We start from the raw sequence: 18,273 nt of genomic DNA, 5'->3' as shown, positions 1-18,273 counted from the left end.
GCGCAGACAGGATTTTGCAACAGAGTTGGGGCTAAATGCCCAAATCATGATCATAGATGAAGAGGAAAAAGGCAATACCACTAATCTCTCCAGAAACGACAAGAAGTCAGATCAAGCAGAATGTTTATCCCTCCCTGTGTGGTGCTAAATGCTACCAAACTAAAGGGACAGTCATGCCCCTAGTAATTACCATGGACACTCCGGAGAGACCTTCAGACCCTGGGAAAAATTTAAAATGAAAAACCGCTAGGGCTATAGTAAGTCTATTGCTGGATGTATACCCACTGAACACAGCACTGACTGTTGCTCAGGGAGAGCCGAGAGGTGTATGTTTCTTAATAAACCCTCTAACATTAGACAGTATGGTAAAATGAGAAAGTGAAATTAGGAGTCCCATAGGAGCACTGATGATGGTGTTGGGGAAGAGGGGGACTATTTACTAATTGATGATACACCAATAACATAATTATCACAGAAGCCTCACAACATGTGATATTCCAGGAACACTTAAATGCTTAAAAAAGAAAATAAATATTGATGAATTGTTTTTAAGCAATCTTATACTATTATTATTATTACTAGCCAAGCTACAACCCTAGTTAGAAAAGCAAGATGCTATTGATCCAATAGGGAAAAATAGCCCAGTGAGGAAAGGAAATAAGTAAATGAAAATAATAAATTAACAATAAATCATTCTAAAAACCAGTAATGTCAAAATAAATATGTTATATATAAACTATTAACAACGTCAAAAACAGATATGTCATATATAAACTATGAAAAGACTCATGTCAGCCTGGTCAACATAAATTATGTTTTCGTATCTGACACATAACTAATCATAAAACTATGAAAAAACAAAGCCTAAGGACCAGTGTATAGGTCCATGACCAGCAAAGGATAGATTGAGAAATTAACTCCGATAGCAGCCAGTGAAAGAGGGTTATGCCACATCAGTGGTGGTGGGTTCATCCTTGCTCGTTATTCACAAATTAGCAGCATAGTTAACAATATTCCCAAACCAAATCGGCTTTGGCTAACTTAATACCTCTAAATATAAGAAGTTAGCATAGTTCATAAACAAATACTTTAGTACTAAAAATTACATAGTATAATTCATAGGCACCAAAAAAGGAAAAAAGTACTCAACAATCAAGTACTCTCTGCGTTACCTAGTGAAATTATGTCCATAACTGTACATGACAAACTAAAACATAACTTAAAGAAAAATAACTATCAAATCCATATATTACACACCTTCTCTGTGTTGGCTGGACCTCTATACGATTTCTAGCATCCGTTGCGGGGCGTTTGCGATCCTCAAAGAATTCTCCTCTTCTATCTCTCTCTTCTGCTGGACGTTTTAATGTTGTGCGTCTCGTTTCCTCATACCTGAAAAGACAGTAAACTCCGGCTCATGCGATGGGCTCAGCCTATCTCTAAGGGGTAACGGAAAATGTTATTTACATCACATCAACTGAGAGCGACATAAAAAGCTATAGCATTTAATATGTCAAGTAAATTTCTTTGGGAAGGATAAACAAATATGAAAATATGCATCATAAATATCAAAAGTGATTTTTCAATTTCATGACGGCACATCGTTAAAGAACCATGCAGGGCACCAACCGGAGTCTACTGTTTATTTGGTCTCATTAGTAACGTTTATCTTGAGCATTCGCTCTCAATCTGTAAATTTCATATTAACTTGAAACCACCATTCACAATGGAAACAAAAGCATACAGACATCTAACAACTTATTTCAATGATACTGTACTATAAAAAATTGCTACGTACATTAAGAAAACATCTTGGAAAAATAAATATAAAACCTAAACTATTTAATCATACCATAAACTCAAAGTAAAATGTAACCACTTATTAAAGAAAAACTATGATGGTATCATAGCCAAAATCCTAGTAAGGACTCCCTAAAGTATACAGCAATGTTACTTTGGCGTTTTGCAAAAGTTATGTGTTAATATAAAATCATACAAAATTATTTTTTCTTTACAAACCAATGAGTCATAATTTGCCTTATCTGTTGTGAGACGATCATCATTCAAATAAAAAGTCAAAACAAACGACACCCATTCCCCTAAGGTTGCTTGACATAGGCTGTGCTATCCATGCAACCTTAATACAAATCTTACTTTCATAAAAAGATAATTCAATAATTAAAAGTCATCAAACGATGTACCTGATCAGATATTGAATCGTATGAGATTTATGAATTTGGGCTATAAAGCCTGGGCACTGGGGCCAGTAAAATGATTCAGCCCCTAAGTCCAACTGGGAGAAAATCCTACAATTACACATCTAAAAGTTAAGAGGTTGGACAGCAAGACAGAAGAAACCTACACTGCACACCTCACACGGCATTAACAAAGGGCATCTCCAATACAGGCCTGGTCAGTGGGGGAAGAAGCCAGCATAAGTAGGTCGAGTGACATGAAGATGGGACACCTGGCCACCTAAAACCTTTCTTTCTCTCACACACACTCACTATACATACACACTTTCTTTTTTCAGTCTACAGCTGATAGTTTTCATGGAAAAATTAAGAAATCTTACACACCAAAAGGAGACTGCTCTGAATAATTCAGCTAAGAAAAATTAGACAAAAAAGTAATAAAATAAAACTTCCCCGCAACAGTAACCTAATTCATAACTATGATAATATACTAGGGAAAACCACACTCAATTTTGGTCCATTTCGGTAATCCTCCTTGTAGCTTGGTACTGTACACAACAGTGGAGAAATAGAGCGCAATCCCTTTATTCTCAGCCTATACTAGCAGTGTGAAAGCGCTACCCTTGTCACGTGGGACCTTTCTTAACAACCACCCACCCCTATAAACTGGCCTTCTTTTGAGATGGCCATGCATTAACCCCCATGGAAGAAAAATTATCGAGGCTGAAAAGACGAGAGTAATGCATGCCAGTAAGGAAGCCAGGTACCGTAAAGACATCAATCGTGAAAAAAAGAGCGTCCAAGGGTCAATGGAGGGAGGAGGGCTATTCCTACCTGGTTATCAGAAAGGCAATAATTAGTGAACCATAGAAATCTCTTGGTAGAACGAGGAATGACTTTTCAGATCTCTTCTGTGACTATTGAAGAAGCTTGAGGGACATTCTTATCCGTCCAGATTGCCTCCCCCATCCAGTTTCTGAAGATTTTTCCCTAACTAAGACTCAAGTTACCGAGGGTAACTTAAAACATATCATGGGGGAGGATCCCCTTTTTTGCTGTTGCTCTGCCAGTCTTAGTGGTCGAGAATGCTTTTTGATATTGAAGCTATCACACAAGACTTAATCTGACAGCTACTAGAAGAGGGACTAGCCTTGGGACACCCTTTCTCATGAGGTTTATTGAAGTCTCCCATTGGAGTAGCTTGGTCCGGGGAAGTTATCAGGAGATTTTTGACAAGGCAAGCTTTGCATTAAGGTGCTGTTGAAGTTGGAATATTTACTGAAGCTTTGTGGGTAATAAGACAGTAAAAGAGAAGGCATGAAGAAGACGGCACTAGATCAGCTGGACTAAAAGAAAAGTTCACCAAGGAAGAGTTCTTATTTCGTTCCTTGTAACACCTGTTGGCCAGTTATTCTTAAGGAATTCTCTCATACAAGGGTTGTAGGTGGGAAAACTGTTTCATGGCCATATAAATGAGAGGGTAGACTGCAGACTGAGTTGTTAGGAGTCTTACAACAAAGAAAGAGTAGGATTAGGTTCTGTATTTCACAGGGCATTTGCTTCTATGAGGCCTTCACCTTTTCTTGACCAAATCTAAAGTTACATCAATCGTTTCCTGCTGAGAATAGGATGATTGACAACCTGACAGGCCCTGCTGTAACACTGCCGTCGTTTAAGACACTCACTGTACAGAGAGTGGCCACTGGATCATTCAAGGGAGGATAATCTATTCTTACCTACTAGCCCTTTACTGCAACATATATCTATCTCTCTATCTCTCTATCTCTCTCTCTATCTCTCTATCTCTCTATCTCTCTATCTCTCTATCTCTCTATCTCTCTATCTATCTATCTATCTATCTATCTATCTATCTATCTATCTATATATATATATTACATACAGACATACATAAATATACATATATACTGTATACCTAAATGATGATAAGGGCCAAAGAGGAGGCATTCCACCATACGATACAAGTTAAAGCCTTCAAATCTTGGATACAGAGAAGGGAATCACCCTCATTCTGACCTGGTTAGGTCAAACTGCCACAAACTTGAAAATAAGGTAAAAAAGTATAACAACTGTGTGAATGCAGACAAAAATAATCGAAAAATGATTAGAAAAAAGGAAGTAAATAGTAAAAAAAACTGAAGCCTAGCAGAGAATAATAAGATTGGTAACAAAAGACAAATATACACAAGAAAAGGAAACATGAACAGGAAAATAATAAAAACAATTAAAGAAATAAATATATCCTAAGGAATAGGAAAATAGAATACAGAAGAATATACACCTGGCATTAAAAGATTGCAAATACAATGTAGGTGCTGTTAAGTCTCGCACCAGAGTAAGGAGTGAAGGTTAGAAAAAATTAGGCCACGTCAATTACCATGAAGGTGTTTGTTTTGAGTTTTTATATATGGGACTGGGTATCCCATCTCAAGACAGATGAGGCAACTTAGTATTCATGGATTACAGCTAGCAAAACACCATTTGTATTAAGGACCCTAACATTACAACATTCCATACAAGACTGAGCTCTGCCTAACAAAGAGGAAAACATTATAGTCAAAATAAATCTTCAATTACCAGGATAAATAACAATGCACATTCATATCTCAATTGTAAAATGAAAGAACTTGTTTGATAAGTTAAAAGCATATTATGGTAACAAATAGTCAACTGGAATACCAAGGAAAAAGAATAATGTTCACCTCTGAATCACAAGCAATTGCTCAGTGTAAATAAACCAAATTTAATTAGCATTACTAAAGCTACTAATCATATAAAGCTCTGATAGGCATCAAGTCATGAACTCTTGTCATTATACATTACTGAAGTTTGAATATGAAAGAAAACTACACAATAAACAAGTTCGACAATGATAGAAGTGCCGACTCATCAAGACTGAAAATAAAACCAATCCAAACTTGCAGTTTCATATACACAAAAGCTCGTGACTTCCAATATATGCAGGCTTCCACAAACCTCATTTGCTGCCGTCTCAATTCTTCGCGTTCCCTCTCCAGTTTCTCTCTCTCCATTCTTTGGTGTTCACGTTCCAATCGTAACAATTCTTGCTTTTGCCGTTCTAACTTTTCCCTTTCCTTCATTAGTTTTTCTCGTTCTCTGTTCAAAATGAGAGAAATACAAATATCAAATCTGTTTATTCAATCTTGTAAGACAAGATACTGTCTCTAATTAGTCATACAAATTTAGAGTACCCTCACTTTGCAAACTATATAATTTAATATAATGAATTTTACTAGGGATTTCTGGTCTCGGCTATACTAATTCCTGCTTTTTCACTTCTAATCCACTCCCTTGTATCTCTTGCTGCCAAACTTTGCAGCTTAAAACTTTATCATGATCATATTTCCAATTCTCAATCAAACACAAGTGTATTTTGCCAGCCCCAAGAGTCATATGCGATATTGTGGTCTCAGTAAATTACTTCATAAAAAAAAAAAAATGGTGGGTATATACAATACAAAGAAAAATTAATGTCAATCTTAGAAAGCTCAAAATTGTAATCACTCAGTTTTCATTTACTCTTGAAGCCAGTATCTTAATTGGACAACTATTCTCTAAAGCATCTCTTATATACCATCATCTGTTATGATGAACTAATCACAATATGAAATTACAGTTGACCAACACACCTTTGTAATCTCTCGGATTCCATGCGCTGACGTCTTTCTATATCTCTTTGGCGATCTTCGTGCTCGCGTCTTCTCCTTTCCTCTTCCCGCATGACTCTTTCGCGAGCACGCATACGCTGACGTTCTCTAGCCTCCACAATCTGCCAATGTCAAACGATTCAATTTTTGTCCTAGCACCACATGCCAGTTATTACATTAAAGCATTTCTATGTCGGAAACTGCCCATAGGTACAGTAGTACATTTCTAAACAGTACACAATCTCTAACACAAACTCATGGTTTTCCAATTATTACATTCCCATCAATATTTTCTATCAATTGTTGACCTGTGTACTAAAGCCCTGGCAACAAGATGACGAACGTCCTGATACTATCATAATTAATTTGAAAATTATTCTAGACTTAAGTAAATATTGCAAGTAATGGTTCTGGAATATGAAATTGTGTGGTTTTTAATCTATCTTTCGTTCTTTCTTTAAATCTTTCCTTAAAAAGTGGCATTGAAATTCATATATATATATATATATATATATATATATATATATATATATATATATATATATATATATATATATATATATGTCTGTCAAGTTTTACTAAGACGGCAAGGCTTAAAAAACACACTGTCACTTTTCACCTCTCCCTAACACTAAACTCCTATTGCAAACATGGGTGTACAAAGTTTTGTACGTCAGGAAAATACTCGGGAGTCTTACACAAAAATCTCGAAAATTAAATTATACAACTTCTGAGATGACCCAAACTAAACAGAAAATGCTACTTCTTTTCAACTAATTGTTTGTTAGTTTTAGCAGTGCAGTTCCATTATGTAATCTTGTGTGACTGTCTTCATCTCTACTCCATTTTTTCCTTGAAAAGTAGCAGTGAAAAATAAAAAATTTAAGTTTATATATCAATTTTCACTATCATTCATTTAAACTTTGTTATAAAGGTAAAGTAGGACACAGGAGCTCCTTGCATGTTGATGAAAACCTTACTAAATCTAAATTTTGAATTTATATTTTATTTTATCTAGATATACTGTACACTAAAGATTTATTCAAATAAGAATTTTCCTAATTGGAAAACACAAATGGATATACAGTGCATAAAGAAAAATCTCCTTGCACCCTCAAATTTGCGAGTAAATATTTCCAAACCAAATCCTTCATGATTCTCTCCAACTCTCGCCTTGAAACAAAATGTGCCTGTAGAGTCTCCATGTGGTTTCTAATTCATGCAACATGAATAACCATATTCAATAACATGCAACAGTAATAATCAACCAACATTGACAGACACTTAAAAGTACAAGGGACGGCATGATACATCTTTACCAACATTGGAATCGATTCATATGAAGGCATTGATGGCAATGCCACTTGACAGTATTGGAATGGTTCTTATTAAAAAGTATTCCTCATCATTGGAATACATCCATTATTATACTTATAAATTTACAAATGAATTACACTGTAATGAAAATATAAACATAAACATTCTTGCCCTTCAACTAGCACATAGCAAATCTGTGAAAAGTTTGTGTCATATACATCCTCATGTTATGAAATATATTACTGTTTTTGAGAACTATTAAAAGCATCCTATGCATTCCACTAAGCATTTTTTAACTAGGCTTCCATCAAAATCACACCTTTAGTTGTTTTGGGCTTTGGTTACCTTTATGGCTAGTCTGATAGATCTAGGAGAATTTCATTCTGTCACACACTGTCACACAACTTTCAGTTGTCTCGTCACCTCATCTAAATCACTTTGGTCCGAATCAACATTTACAACAATTTGCAGCCTTGGAACTGTCCTGCGAGGGTGGCGAGAAAAGGGAACGATATTTTTTTTTGTGAACTGTCCTGTGAGGGTGGCGAGAAAAGGGAACGAATATTTTTTTTTTTTTTTGCCTCTGCCAAAATATCTTGGAATACAATCTTGCTGATTTTGTCATATCTCAGGCTTAATATGAAGTTAAGTTTGAGAGACGGTGCACATTAAAAGTGCATGAACCTCAGAAGAATTCCTCACTAATTACCTTACATAGTTTTAACATTGAATTGCCCTTAATTTGAAAGGCAAATATTAAATGTTTGAATTCTTACTTTCATAGATGTTATAAACAGAAATTTGGGTGCTCTTTTTGTGTCCGATCATTGGAGCGGGCCATATGTCTATGGAAAAAGAAGGGATATATTAATCTTGTCCCACCTATTCTCCTTAATTTGTGCTTGCAAGCAGTTAAGTGCCTCACAATGGATTGACATACTAAGAAAACTTCCGGGTATAAACTAGCATGGAAAGACCATGAACAGCCGTGAATGGAAGAACATGTTTGAGGCCTTTGTTCTGCAGTGGAGACCATATGGGATACTGATCTACACTTCTCATATAGGCAAGTACTTGCTTCCTCCTTGCATATAACTTAATAGATGGCATGTGTGGGGGGTGTCAGGCACATCACTATCACAGGTTCATCAATTCTTTCTTTCATTAAACCACCATACCCTGGAACACCCATCTCGACTGATGGGCTAAACCATGAGTGGCCCTACCGCCTTGTGATAAAGTATCTTGAGACAAAGGCTTTGAGTGCATCCCTAAGGATAAATGTCCACTGGTAACAGGAGCCAGAGGTTAAAGCATTGATAAAATCTTCTGTGACTCTTCGGTAGCCTTCTGCCCTACCCTTGGTAGACTGGTAAAAGTTTAGGATTTAGGTCCTTGTCTAATCTTCTCTCTCATCCTAATAATTTCAATGGGTACTTTGCCCCTCTTTTCCAGGGAAAGGGAAATATAAAATGTTGTCATCTACGAATGGACACTATATTAGATGACAATTAAGTTTTATCCTTGTCTTAGTAGCAAGGTAACAGTATGACAGAAGACTGACAAATGATCTTCCTCATCTTCAAAGGCTCTTCCATATCACCTGGCTCCTGTTAACACCTTAAGACCTTTCTTAAAACTTTTCTTCCACCTTATTAGTTATTCAGAAATAGAAGATTAATGGGATCATACAGAAAAAAAGTAAATATATGACACTCACTTCTAGCCAAATACTTGAACCATATATTCTTTTCAATTGGTTATCTAGTATCTTATTCCTTTCTAACCATGAATACTGGAATAAACCACCCATTCATGAGTTTTGTTTCCATCTATAACACTGGGAAACTGGGTATTTTGGGTGAGTGGAAACTAAAGAGGTAATTTGCAGCAGTGGTAATGACCAGAAATTAATTAACTAGTGTAGTTGGAAAAATATATGGTTCATGAAATTGCCATAAAATTAAAATATCATAAACATCTGTAAATTGTATTTATCATTCTAATGGTCTTTGCTCCACCATGGCTTACTTCAACATTGATTTCCTGCTCTTCTGGCATGTGGTTCAAGGCTATGCTGCGCACTTCAACCATAGGGTTCATTATTTTGTTGATAATTTTTACTTTCAGATGAACAACAATAGCTATATAGTTAATGGAGTACTTTCAATATAATCAGTTACCGAAGTACTTAAAATTAAAATAAATTAAAAAAATAATTCCCTTATGACAGTCATGGTGGAGCTGAAACAAAAAGGAAAAAAGAACAGATGTAAAACTGGATTTTGTGCATAAAAACTTCGAGGTTCTTGACTTGTTAAAAAAGCCAGCTATTGATAAGGTCTTACACAAACCAGAATAGCTGCCTTATGGACGAGAATTGTGCATCAAGAAAAGAGCTTTAGGTACAAGCCTATGGAACTCTTGATGGGAGTAAACGTTCCTTAAAAGGTGGAGGAACCTCTTCTCCAAAACCTAATAGTATCCACGCTTTTCATTCCTTCGGGATACCCAGAAAACAGTAAATTCCTTATTGCCAAAGGCATGGAGGAAAAAAAGTAGATGGATCTTACACCAGAGATTACCAATACACAGTAGAATTTGACCGTCTTTGCACTGCTGTTTTATTCCCCCGCCCTTGTATTTTCATAGCTATTTCAGTGAAGATAAAACATATCTTTCCGTTGACATCATTCAAATTCTTCAACTAAATATATCCAATTTCTAAACATTTTCACTGACATTTATGAGTGTGATAGTCTATAACCTTAACATGTGCATCATACAGAAAAAAAAATACATACTATACACTAACCTAAACTAGAAAAATAAACTTGGAATGGATATACTAAATTTCATACATTTCAGCAACACAACATACCGTACAACCAATAAATGTTATTTTGTTCAATGCTTCAAGCACCAATATATACTGTAGTATTTATCACGTGAAATATGTTTTAAAACCTAACTTTTACCGATACACAGAATAATTTCTTTCAATTTGCTAAAGGGCCGCAAATTTTCAACAAACATTTGCAATAGTGAAGTCATTAATATTGCAGACTATTAGCAGGTCATTTTGTTACTACAAATATAAAAAACAGAATTTATATTTAGTTTTATCATCATTTTGCATTTAGTAACTAATAGTGTAGACCAACTTCCAGAGTTTCTATGCTACTTAAAAATCATGATGACCTACAGGGCAACGCACACACTATACTATGTATCTTGAAGGTATCCTAATTTTGTTGGATTCAATTTTGTTCCTAGCTATATCACTGACGGTCTTGAGAGCTAGGAATCTATAATCAAAAGAATGTTTCAATCAATAGATCCACATGAACCTAATTCACAACCTTGAGTAAAATTTCCTTTATCCTCTTATTTAATTTAATCAATTTTCATTTTTGCCTCAAGAGATTATCTTTTCCTAAAACTGCAGTCTGTATCAATTATATAAAGGAGGCATTCACTGTACTTTAATAAGCCATATAGGTAGCTCATCAAAGGCCATTCAATTTTCTCGGGACTGTGGGGCCTACTTGAATTGATATCCATGACTAAGGTCCTATTTCGGGAATTTGCTTGAGTATTTTTCTGCTTCTGAAAATATCTGCATACAAACGTACATATTGAGAGAACACATTAAAAGATAATCTAACCCTTACCATCTATTATGTAGGACAAACGGCTAAACCCGACAGCCTTCCCAACTATAAATCAGTTTTAAGGAATGTGGACAGAAAAATTTCTGGGTTACACTAACACCAGTACACCAGTACAAACTTCTATGCATGAATCATGACACCTTGACAAAAAAAAAATTAAAAAACTATTCTTTAGAGAAAAGTATTCTTTTGTTGATCCAATTCTGTTTGCTATAGCATGTAAACAAAAACAAGAATCACTTATTCTAAACACTAGTCAATAACCCCAGTCTCTCATCATCCATAACAAAATCTTCTAGCTTTCATTTACCTTCCTTTCCCTTCCCAAGGAGTGAAATCAACCGACAACAATGTTGACAAAAATGGTCTCATGCCTCCCATGAAAATTTATATTGACTTACACTTCTTGCATCAGTAATTCTTACATGTTTGAAGCTCAGGACATCCTGTCCATCATGTCGACCTGTGCGATGGTTACCTCCCCTGTAATTCCCTCTTGTATCTCCTCGACGGTCGTACGGACGCATGGGTCTTCCTCCTCCTCGGCGATCTTTGTCACGAGAATGACCTCTGGACGTCGACCGGCGTAGGTCTTCTTTGGATTCAGACTTTCTGTCCTTCTTTTCATCACCGCTTTCACTGGCACTTTCTTTTTTCTCAGTAACAGGGGCTTTCACAGGCTCTTTTTCCTCTTTCTTCTTCTTTTCAAGACCTTCCTTTTTTGATTCTGAAAGTCTTCGACCAGAACCCAGAGAGGCGGACTTATTCCTTGTTGGACCGCCTGGTTCGCCTTTGGCCTAAAAACCACATAGCATACAATAAAGCAATAAAAAAAAAATTCCATGTGCACCTAAATTTCTAAAAATATTGTAGGGCAAAGTACCATCAAGAAAATGTTTTTACATACAATGTTAGTTTTTAAAGTTGGGAAGGCTATAATTCTGAGCTCAACAATTTTCCATAATATTGTTACCTAATTTCAAAAACAACTTTTTCTAACCCACAATGCTGTTTAAAACCAACAAATCTACCAAAAATTAAAACAAATATCTCTCAAGTAACAGATTTAAAAAAACAACACAATTGCAACAACTTTTTTTTACCTTTTCAACCTGGATCATACGACCGTGAAGTTCTGTGTGATTGAGATTAGATATGCATTTGGCAGCATCTTCACTACTGAACATAGTGACAAACCCATAACATTTAGCTCCAGGCGTCTTGGCATTTGTGACAATTTTTGCACTGGTAACCTGTAATAAATATCACAATGTATTATACCTCACAATTCAGCGCACAGCAAAATCTGAAACAATTTTCTCCATAATTAGTTTACAAAAAGCTATAATTAACATGCTGAATCTTCAGCTTTTGAGAGAAAAAAATTAATGCTGAAAGCACAGATTTCAATAAAATTGTTATACAATCTTATTTGATATAAAGTGATCCTAGATATTTCATATCAGACTTAGATATAGATATATATAGATAGATAGATATATATATATATATATATATATATATATATATATATATGTGTGTGTGTGTATATATATATATATATATATATATATATATATATATATATATATATATATATGTATATATACATTATATATATATATATATATATATATATATATATATATATATATATATATATATATATAAATATCACCCACGAAATGCATTTAATACCGAATTCTATCTTGGGAAATACATATCCACTTGGAATTCATTTTATGGTAACAGCTTCTGGCCGGGTGGTGATTCGAACCACCACCTGTACGGCTAGAAACTATGCTTGGCAGGGACCCTACCGACTCAGCTATCAAGAGAGACTCTTGATAGCTGAGTCGGTAGGGTCCCTGCCAAGCATAGTTTCTAGCCGTACAGGTGGTGGTTCGAATCACCACCCGGCCAGAAGCTGTTACCATAAAATGAATTCCAAGTGGATATGTATTTCCCAAGATAGAATTCGGTATTAAATGCATTTCGTGGGTGATATTTACATTAATTAAAATCACGTGTGCTTGTGATATATGTTCATATATATATATATATATATATATATATATATATATATATATATATATATATATATATATATATATATATATATATATATATATATATATATATATATATATATATATATATGTTATAAAACCTGGAGATTCATGCAACAACAAAATAACTAAATTACTCACCTTTCCATACTTAGAGAAGACAGACTTCAAATCTTGAGCTCTTGTGGAGGATGCCAAACCACTAACCCATAGATTCTTTCCGCTGCTTGCAACACTACTCAGGCTGATTCTCTTGTGATCTGGAACAATAAACAGGATATGTTTAAACCTGAAAACCTATTTACATAAATGTTATGCATAAGCGTTAAAAAAGGAAAAGGAGAAATATATTTTTTAATGGTTTCTATCCCATAGGATGAAGATTACACCGAGGCCCTCCCATTTTGGTGGCAAGAGTTACGACTGAGATAAACAATGTATTTTATCTTTTTCTACCGTAGCTGAAATCCCAAACTTTTGCCTAACAACTATACTCAATTTTTTTTTGATGAAGAGCATTTGCACGGACTTTTAGCTCTGAAAAGTTTCCTGCTCTCTGATTGGTTAGAATTATCTTGTCCAACCAATCAACGCTCAGGAAACGTTTCCGAGCTAAAAAAGCACCGCTGCGAGTCGGTGCCAATCTGCCTCACTAAAAAGAATTGACTATAGGTATTTAGTTTGCTGCATAGCCAATTAAGTACAGTATACTCAATTCTTGGGCATGAGCCACTTACGAAGTATCTGTTAATAAAATCAATATCAAAATAATCTTTCACTCAAGAATTTAGAAGGCCTTTTCATGCATAAGGGAAAAATAATAATAATGTATGCAATCAGAGTACAGTATTCTTAACCTCTCAATCAGTGACTCCTTTTCTTCTTTTCTTTAGATTCTCACCTACAAATCATCTTAAAAGAAAAAAGCAACTTCTATTTTGATCTTTGCAAAATACAATTTTACCAATTTACTAAATCTACATCTGGCCATTTTAACTGTGATGGTACCAGTGTATATCTAGGGTACTTCTACTCGTCACTTCATGCTTTGACAACCTTTCAACTTACAGTATAAGCTAATAGGGAGCCTAGATAACACAAACCACCAAAACGAATGGTATATTACTCAACAATGTGATGTCACTGGTTAATAGGCGATAGATTAGTACCAGATGCGTAAACAATCATGAATATGTAGTTTTTTATTCAAGGAATAAGGTGGGATAGATATTAACCACAGATCGTCTGTTAATAGGGGAAGATCTTATTGTTATTTATCTGAGTATCAAGCAGTTCTTTCATATTTTCAGACTTCATATTCATCCAATTCCATCCCAATTCTCATATACACTAATTGTTTAAGGGTGCTGCACACCATCTTACATTTATACCTTGACCCACATAAAGGCACAATAGATGCACACATCTTGCATCATACCATATGGTTATAACCAGAAAGCTAATATAACTATGATGGAAATCATCATGTCTGAAATGAGAAGAGAGCTAATGGCTATGGACAACAATAACAATGGAGATAGTGCTCATAAATAAATGCCTAGGTTCAATTATGTTTACTTTTTTATCACTATTATTTACGATATATGTATTTCTCATAATACACAATGTATTTCTGTTGTTTGGTCAGGATACCCGACAGTCAAAAGGTATAGGCAATTTTATTTTATGTTGATCACAGGTCTTTTAAAGGCTTTTAGCTTACTACTAAATAATGACAGGCAAGGACAAGACAATACCCTGGAGACAAGCAATATAGAAATATGATCCATGCCCAAGGATCCTCTCTATCAAGCTAGAACCAATGAGGGGTAGGCAATAGCTGCTGGTGCCTCTGAAGGTAAACCAACAGACACCAAAAGCCCCCATCCCTATTTCACAAGGATGAAGGGGTCGTAGAAAATACCAGAAACGATCAAGCTTGAGTAGGTCTCAACTCCCATCCAGCAAACTACCAGGCAGGGACATTTCCCATTATCATTATTACTTGCTAGGCTACAACTGTAGTTGCAAAAGCAGTATGACATAGGCTCAAGGGCTCTAACGGGGAAAATAGCCCAGTGAGGAAAGGAAACATGAAAAAATAGAAATATTTTAGGAATAGTAACAACATTAAAATAAATATTTCCTACAAAAACTATAAAAGTTTAACAAAACAAGAGGAAGAGAAATAAGATAGAATAGTATGCCCGAGTGTACCCCCAAGCAGGAGAACTCTACCCCAAAACAGTGAAAGACCATGGTACATAGGCTATGGCAATACCCAAAATTAGAAAACAATGGTTTGAATTTGGGAGTGTCGTCCTCTTAGAATAGCTGCTTACCATAGCTAAAGAATCTCTTCTACCCTTACCAAGAGGAAAGTAGCCAATGAATAATTACAGTGCAGTAGTTAACCCCTTGGATGGAAAAAAAATATGATTTATGGTAACTAATGACATTGGCTTGACAGTTTAAAATAACCACGAAACTTGATACTTTTTGCTACAATAACCAGCTTCTTTCCATTCCCTTCACCACCACAAAGTCACCTAGATGATATTCTGGGTTACACTTAGTTCTTGAAATTTTAGTTCACACTAAGCATGGTGGATGTTGAAACATTATGTACATGAGCTATTGAAAGGATAAAGAAAGTTGGTTTGCAAATGAATTTCACTGACCAAATTAAATAGGATTTAATCAATCATAACTAAAGGCTTTCCATTTTCACAGAGTGGCCAGAATATATATTATCCTAAGGGGAAACTTTCTGTTGGAAATCCTAGTTTAGGAAACCAGAGAAAATTTAGGTCATTGGAAATATCAATAACAGCTATAGAATAAGATACCACCATATTCAAAACTGCTTTTGAAATCTCAAATTTATTTCAAATTGTATATTCATGACAAAAATTAATTGGTGTGATAAGGATTAATGGTTCTTGGTGGTATACAGGAAAGACACATACTAATACATTTTAAATATATATATATATATATATATATATATATATATATATATATATATATATATATATATATAAAACTGGCCTTTCATTTGAAGGGGCTAGGGTTCCATCCCAAGTATGAGGTAGAAATATATTTCTATTTGAGCACGATATTGTGTTGATTTCCATCCATATGCCTCAACTGAAAAGGAGTACAATTTAACCATAAAAGAAACACTTTCTGGTACAACTCAGCAACATAAATGGTGGTCTACCCTTAAATCTGCACTCTTTGGTGTAGATGCAACAGTTCCTCCTCTACTTAAACCAGATGGCTCAGTCACTCACTGTCCAAAGGAAAAGGCAACCCTTTTGGCTGATGTTTTTTACAGTAAACAGAGTAATGAAAAACTTGAACTTCCTCATTCCTGTTTTCCTGAGGCTAACTAAACTAACTAGTTTAGCTTTTTGATCTCGTGGGATAACTAAACTAACTAGTTTAGCTTTTTGATCTCGTGGGATTAAAGCTCTGTTGATGGACCTTGATGCTTATGGAGGTGTAGACCCAAATGGTATTTTTCCATTGTTTTTTATAAAGACAGCAGATTTCTTAGCTCCAAAGTTATCTGTTATTTTGCGCAAGTTAGCAAGAAGAGGAGCTTTTAGCACTTGTTGGAGAATTGGTAATGTTACTCCTCTATGTAAATGTGTTTGTGATAGCTCAAGTCCCACTGATTACCGCCCAATTTCCATAACTCCTATATTATCTAAAGTTTTTGAACGTCTTCTGGCAAAACGTCTTAATAGGTTTGCTGAAGGTAATCATCTACTCCCTAGTTTGCAATTTGGTTTTCGTAAAGGCCTTGGAGCATGTGATGCCCTTCTTACAATCTCCAATGCTGTACAGAAATCCCTTGATTGTGGTCAGGAAGTTCGTATGATTGGCCTTGATTTTAGTGCTGCCTTTGACTGTGTTAATCATGAGGCCCTTGTTTTCAAACTGAAACAGATGAGGGTGGGTGGGTCGTTTCTTAACATTATTATTGATTTTTTAAGTAATAGATCTCAGAGTTGTTGTTGATGGGCACCATAGTGATATCCGGTGTTCCACAGGGTAGTGTTCTTGGCCCATTACTTTTCATACTTTATACGTATGACATGTGGTTTGGCCTAGAAAACAAGCTTGTTGCATATGCAGATGATGCTACTCTCTTTGCATCAATTCCATGCCCTGAATATAGATCTGGGGTTGGTGAATCCCTTAATAGAGATTTAGGTAGAATTAGTGCATGGTGCAAATTATGGGGTATGAAGTTGAATCCTAACAAAGCTCAAAGTATGATTGTAAGTAGGTCAAGGACGGTGGCTCCTCAACATACGAATCTCAGTATTGGTAATGTTTCTTTAAATTTGTATGACTTTCAAAATTTTTGGTGTGATTCTCGACAGCAAATTTACTTTTGAGAAACATATAAGGTCTGTATCTTCTTCAATTGCACAAAAAAATAGGCTTATTGAGAAAGTCTTTCAAGATTTTCGGTGATCAATCTATTCTGAAGAAGTGTTTTAATTCTTTCATTCTACCTTGTTTTGAGTATCGTTCTCCTATCTGGTCTTCAGCTGCCGATTCTCTTCTTAATTTGCTGGACAGAAACTTACGGTCTATTAAATTTCTTATTCCTGATCTAGATAATCTCTGGCACCGTCGTTCAATTAGTTCATTATGCATGTTGCATAAGATTTTTCATAACTCTGACCATCCTTTACATTCAGATCTCCCTGGACAATTCTATCCTGTTCGTAATACTAGGCAAGCAGTTAATTCTAATAGCCAGGCCTTCTCCATCATGAGGGTCAATACTACGCAGTACTCTAGAAGTTTTATTCCAGCTGTTACCAAGTTGTGGAATGATCTTCCTAATTGGGTAGTTGAATCAGTAGAACTTCAAAAGTTCAAAGTTGGAGCAAATGCTTTTCTGTTGACCAGGCGGACACGAGTCTTTTTAGTTTATTTATGATATATTTGTTTTTGATATTGTTAATAGTTTATATATGCCATGTCTGTTTTGACGTTGTTACTTTTTTTAGAATGATTTATTGTTAATTTATTCTCTTCATTTATTTATTTCCTTATTTCCTTTCCTCACTGGGCTATTTTTCCCTGTTGGAGCCCCTGGCCTTATAGCATCTTGCTTTTCCAACTAGGGTTGTAGCTTGGATAGTAATAATAATAATTCGAATTGAATGCTGTCAATTGTGTCACCTGGTGAGCCGGGAAGTCGGGAAAACTCTCTGGTAAGAGACTGATGTCTTGCCAGGTAAATCCTGAACTGCAGTTGGCAGTAGAATACCATTTGTTTTTGGCTCAGACAAGTGATCATCAA

The 18,273-nt window shown here is 35.3% G+C and overlaps 1 protein-coding gene across 4 annotated transcripts in view; it reads right to left on the bottom strand.

Moving 5' to 3' along the window:
• Saf-B (Scaffold attachment factor B) overlaps positions 1–18,273 on the bottom strand; it is a 98,068-nt gene that overhangs the window by 17,534 nt on the left and 62,261 nt on the right. For 2 of the 4 annotated variants that reach the window (XM_068359242.1, XM_068359244.1), the window contains exons 8-13: positions 13,083–13,201; positions 11,976–12,125; positions 11,274–11,669; positions 5,864–6,003; positions 5,190–5,330; positions 1,258–1,392 (exon numbers count right to left, since the gene is read on the bottom strand). In XM_068359242.1, the coding sequence (XP_068215343.1) occupies positions 1,258–1,392; positions 5,190–5,330; positions 5,864–6,003; positions 11,274–11,669; positions 11,976–12,125; positions 13,083–13,201 (1,081 nt within the window). The remainder of the gene's footprint in view (positions 1–1,257; positions 1,393–5,189; positions 5,331–5,863; positions 6,004–11,273; positions 11,670–11,975; positions 12,126–13,082; positions 13,202–18,273) is intronic. The other 2 variants (XM_068359243.1, XM_068359245.1) reach the window with 2 other exon arrangements.

This window comes from Palaemon carinicauda, chromosome 35 (genome assembly GCF_036898095.1).
Source record: "Palaemon carinicauda isolate YSFRI2023 chromosome 35, ASM3689809v2, whole genome shotgun sequence".
NCBI classification, from domain to species: Eukaryota; Metazoa; Arthropoda; class Malacostraca; order Decapoda; family Palaemonidae; genus Palaemon; species Palaemon carinicauda.
Note: the sequence above shows the minus strand (reverse complement) of the source record. Positions and strands in the feature narration are given on the sequence as shown.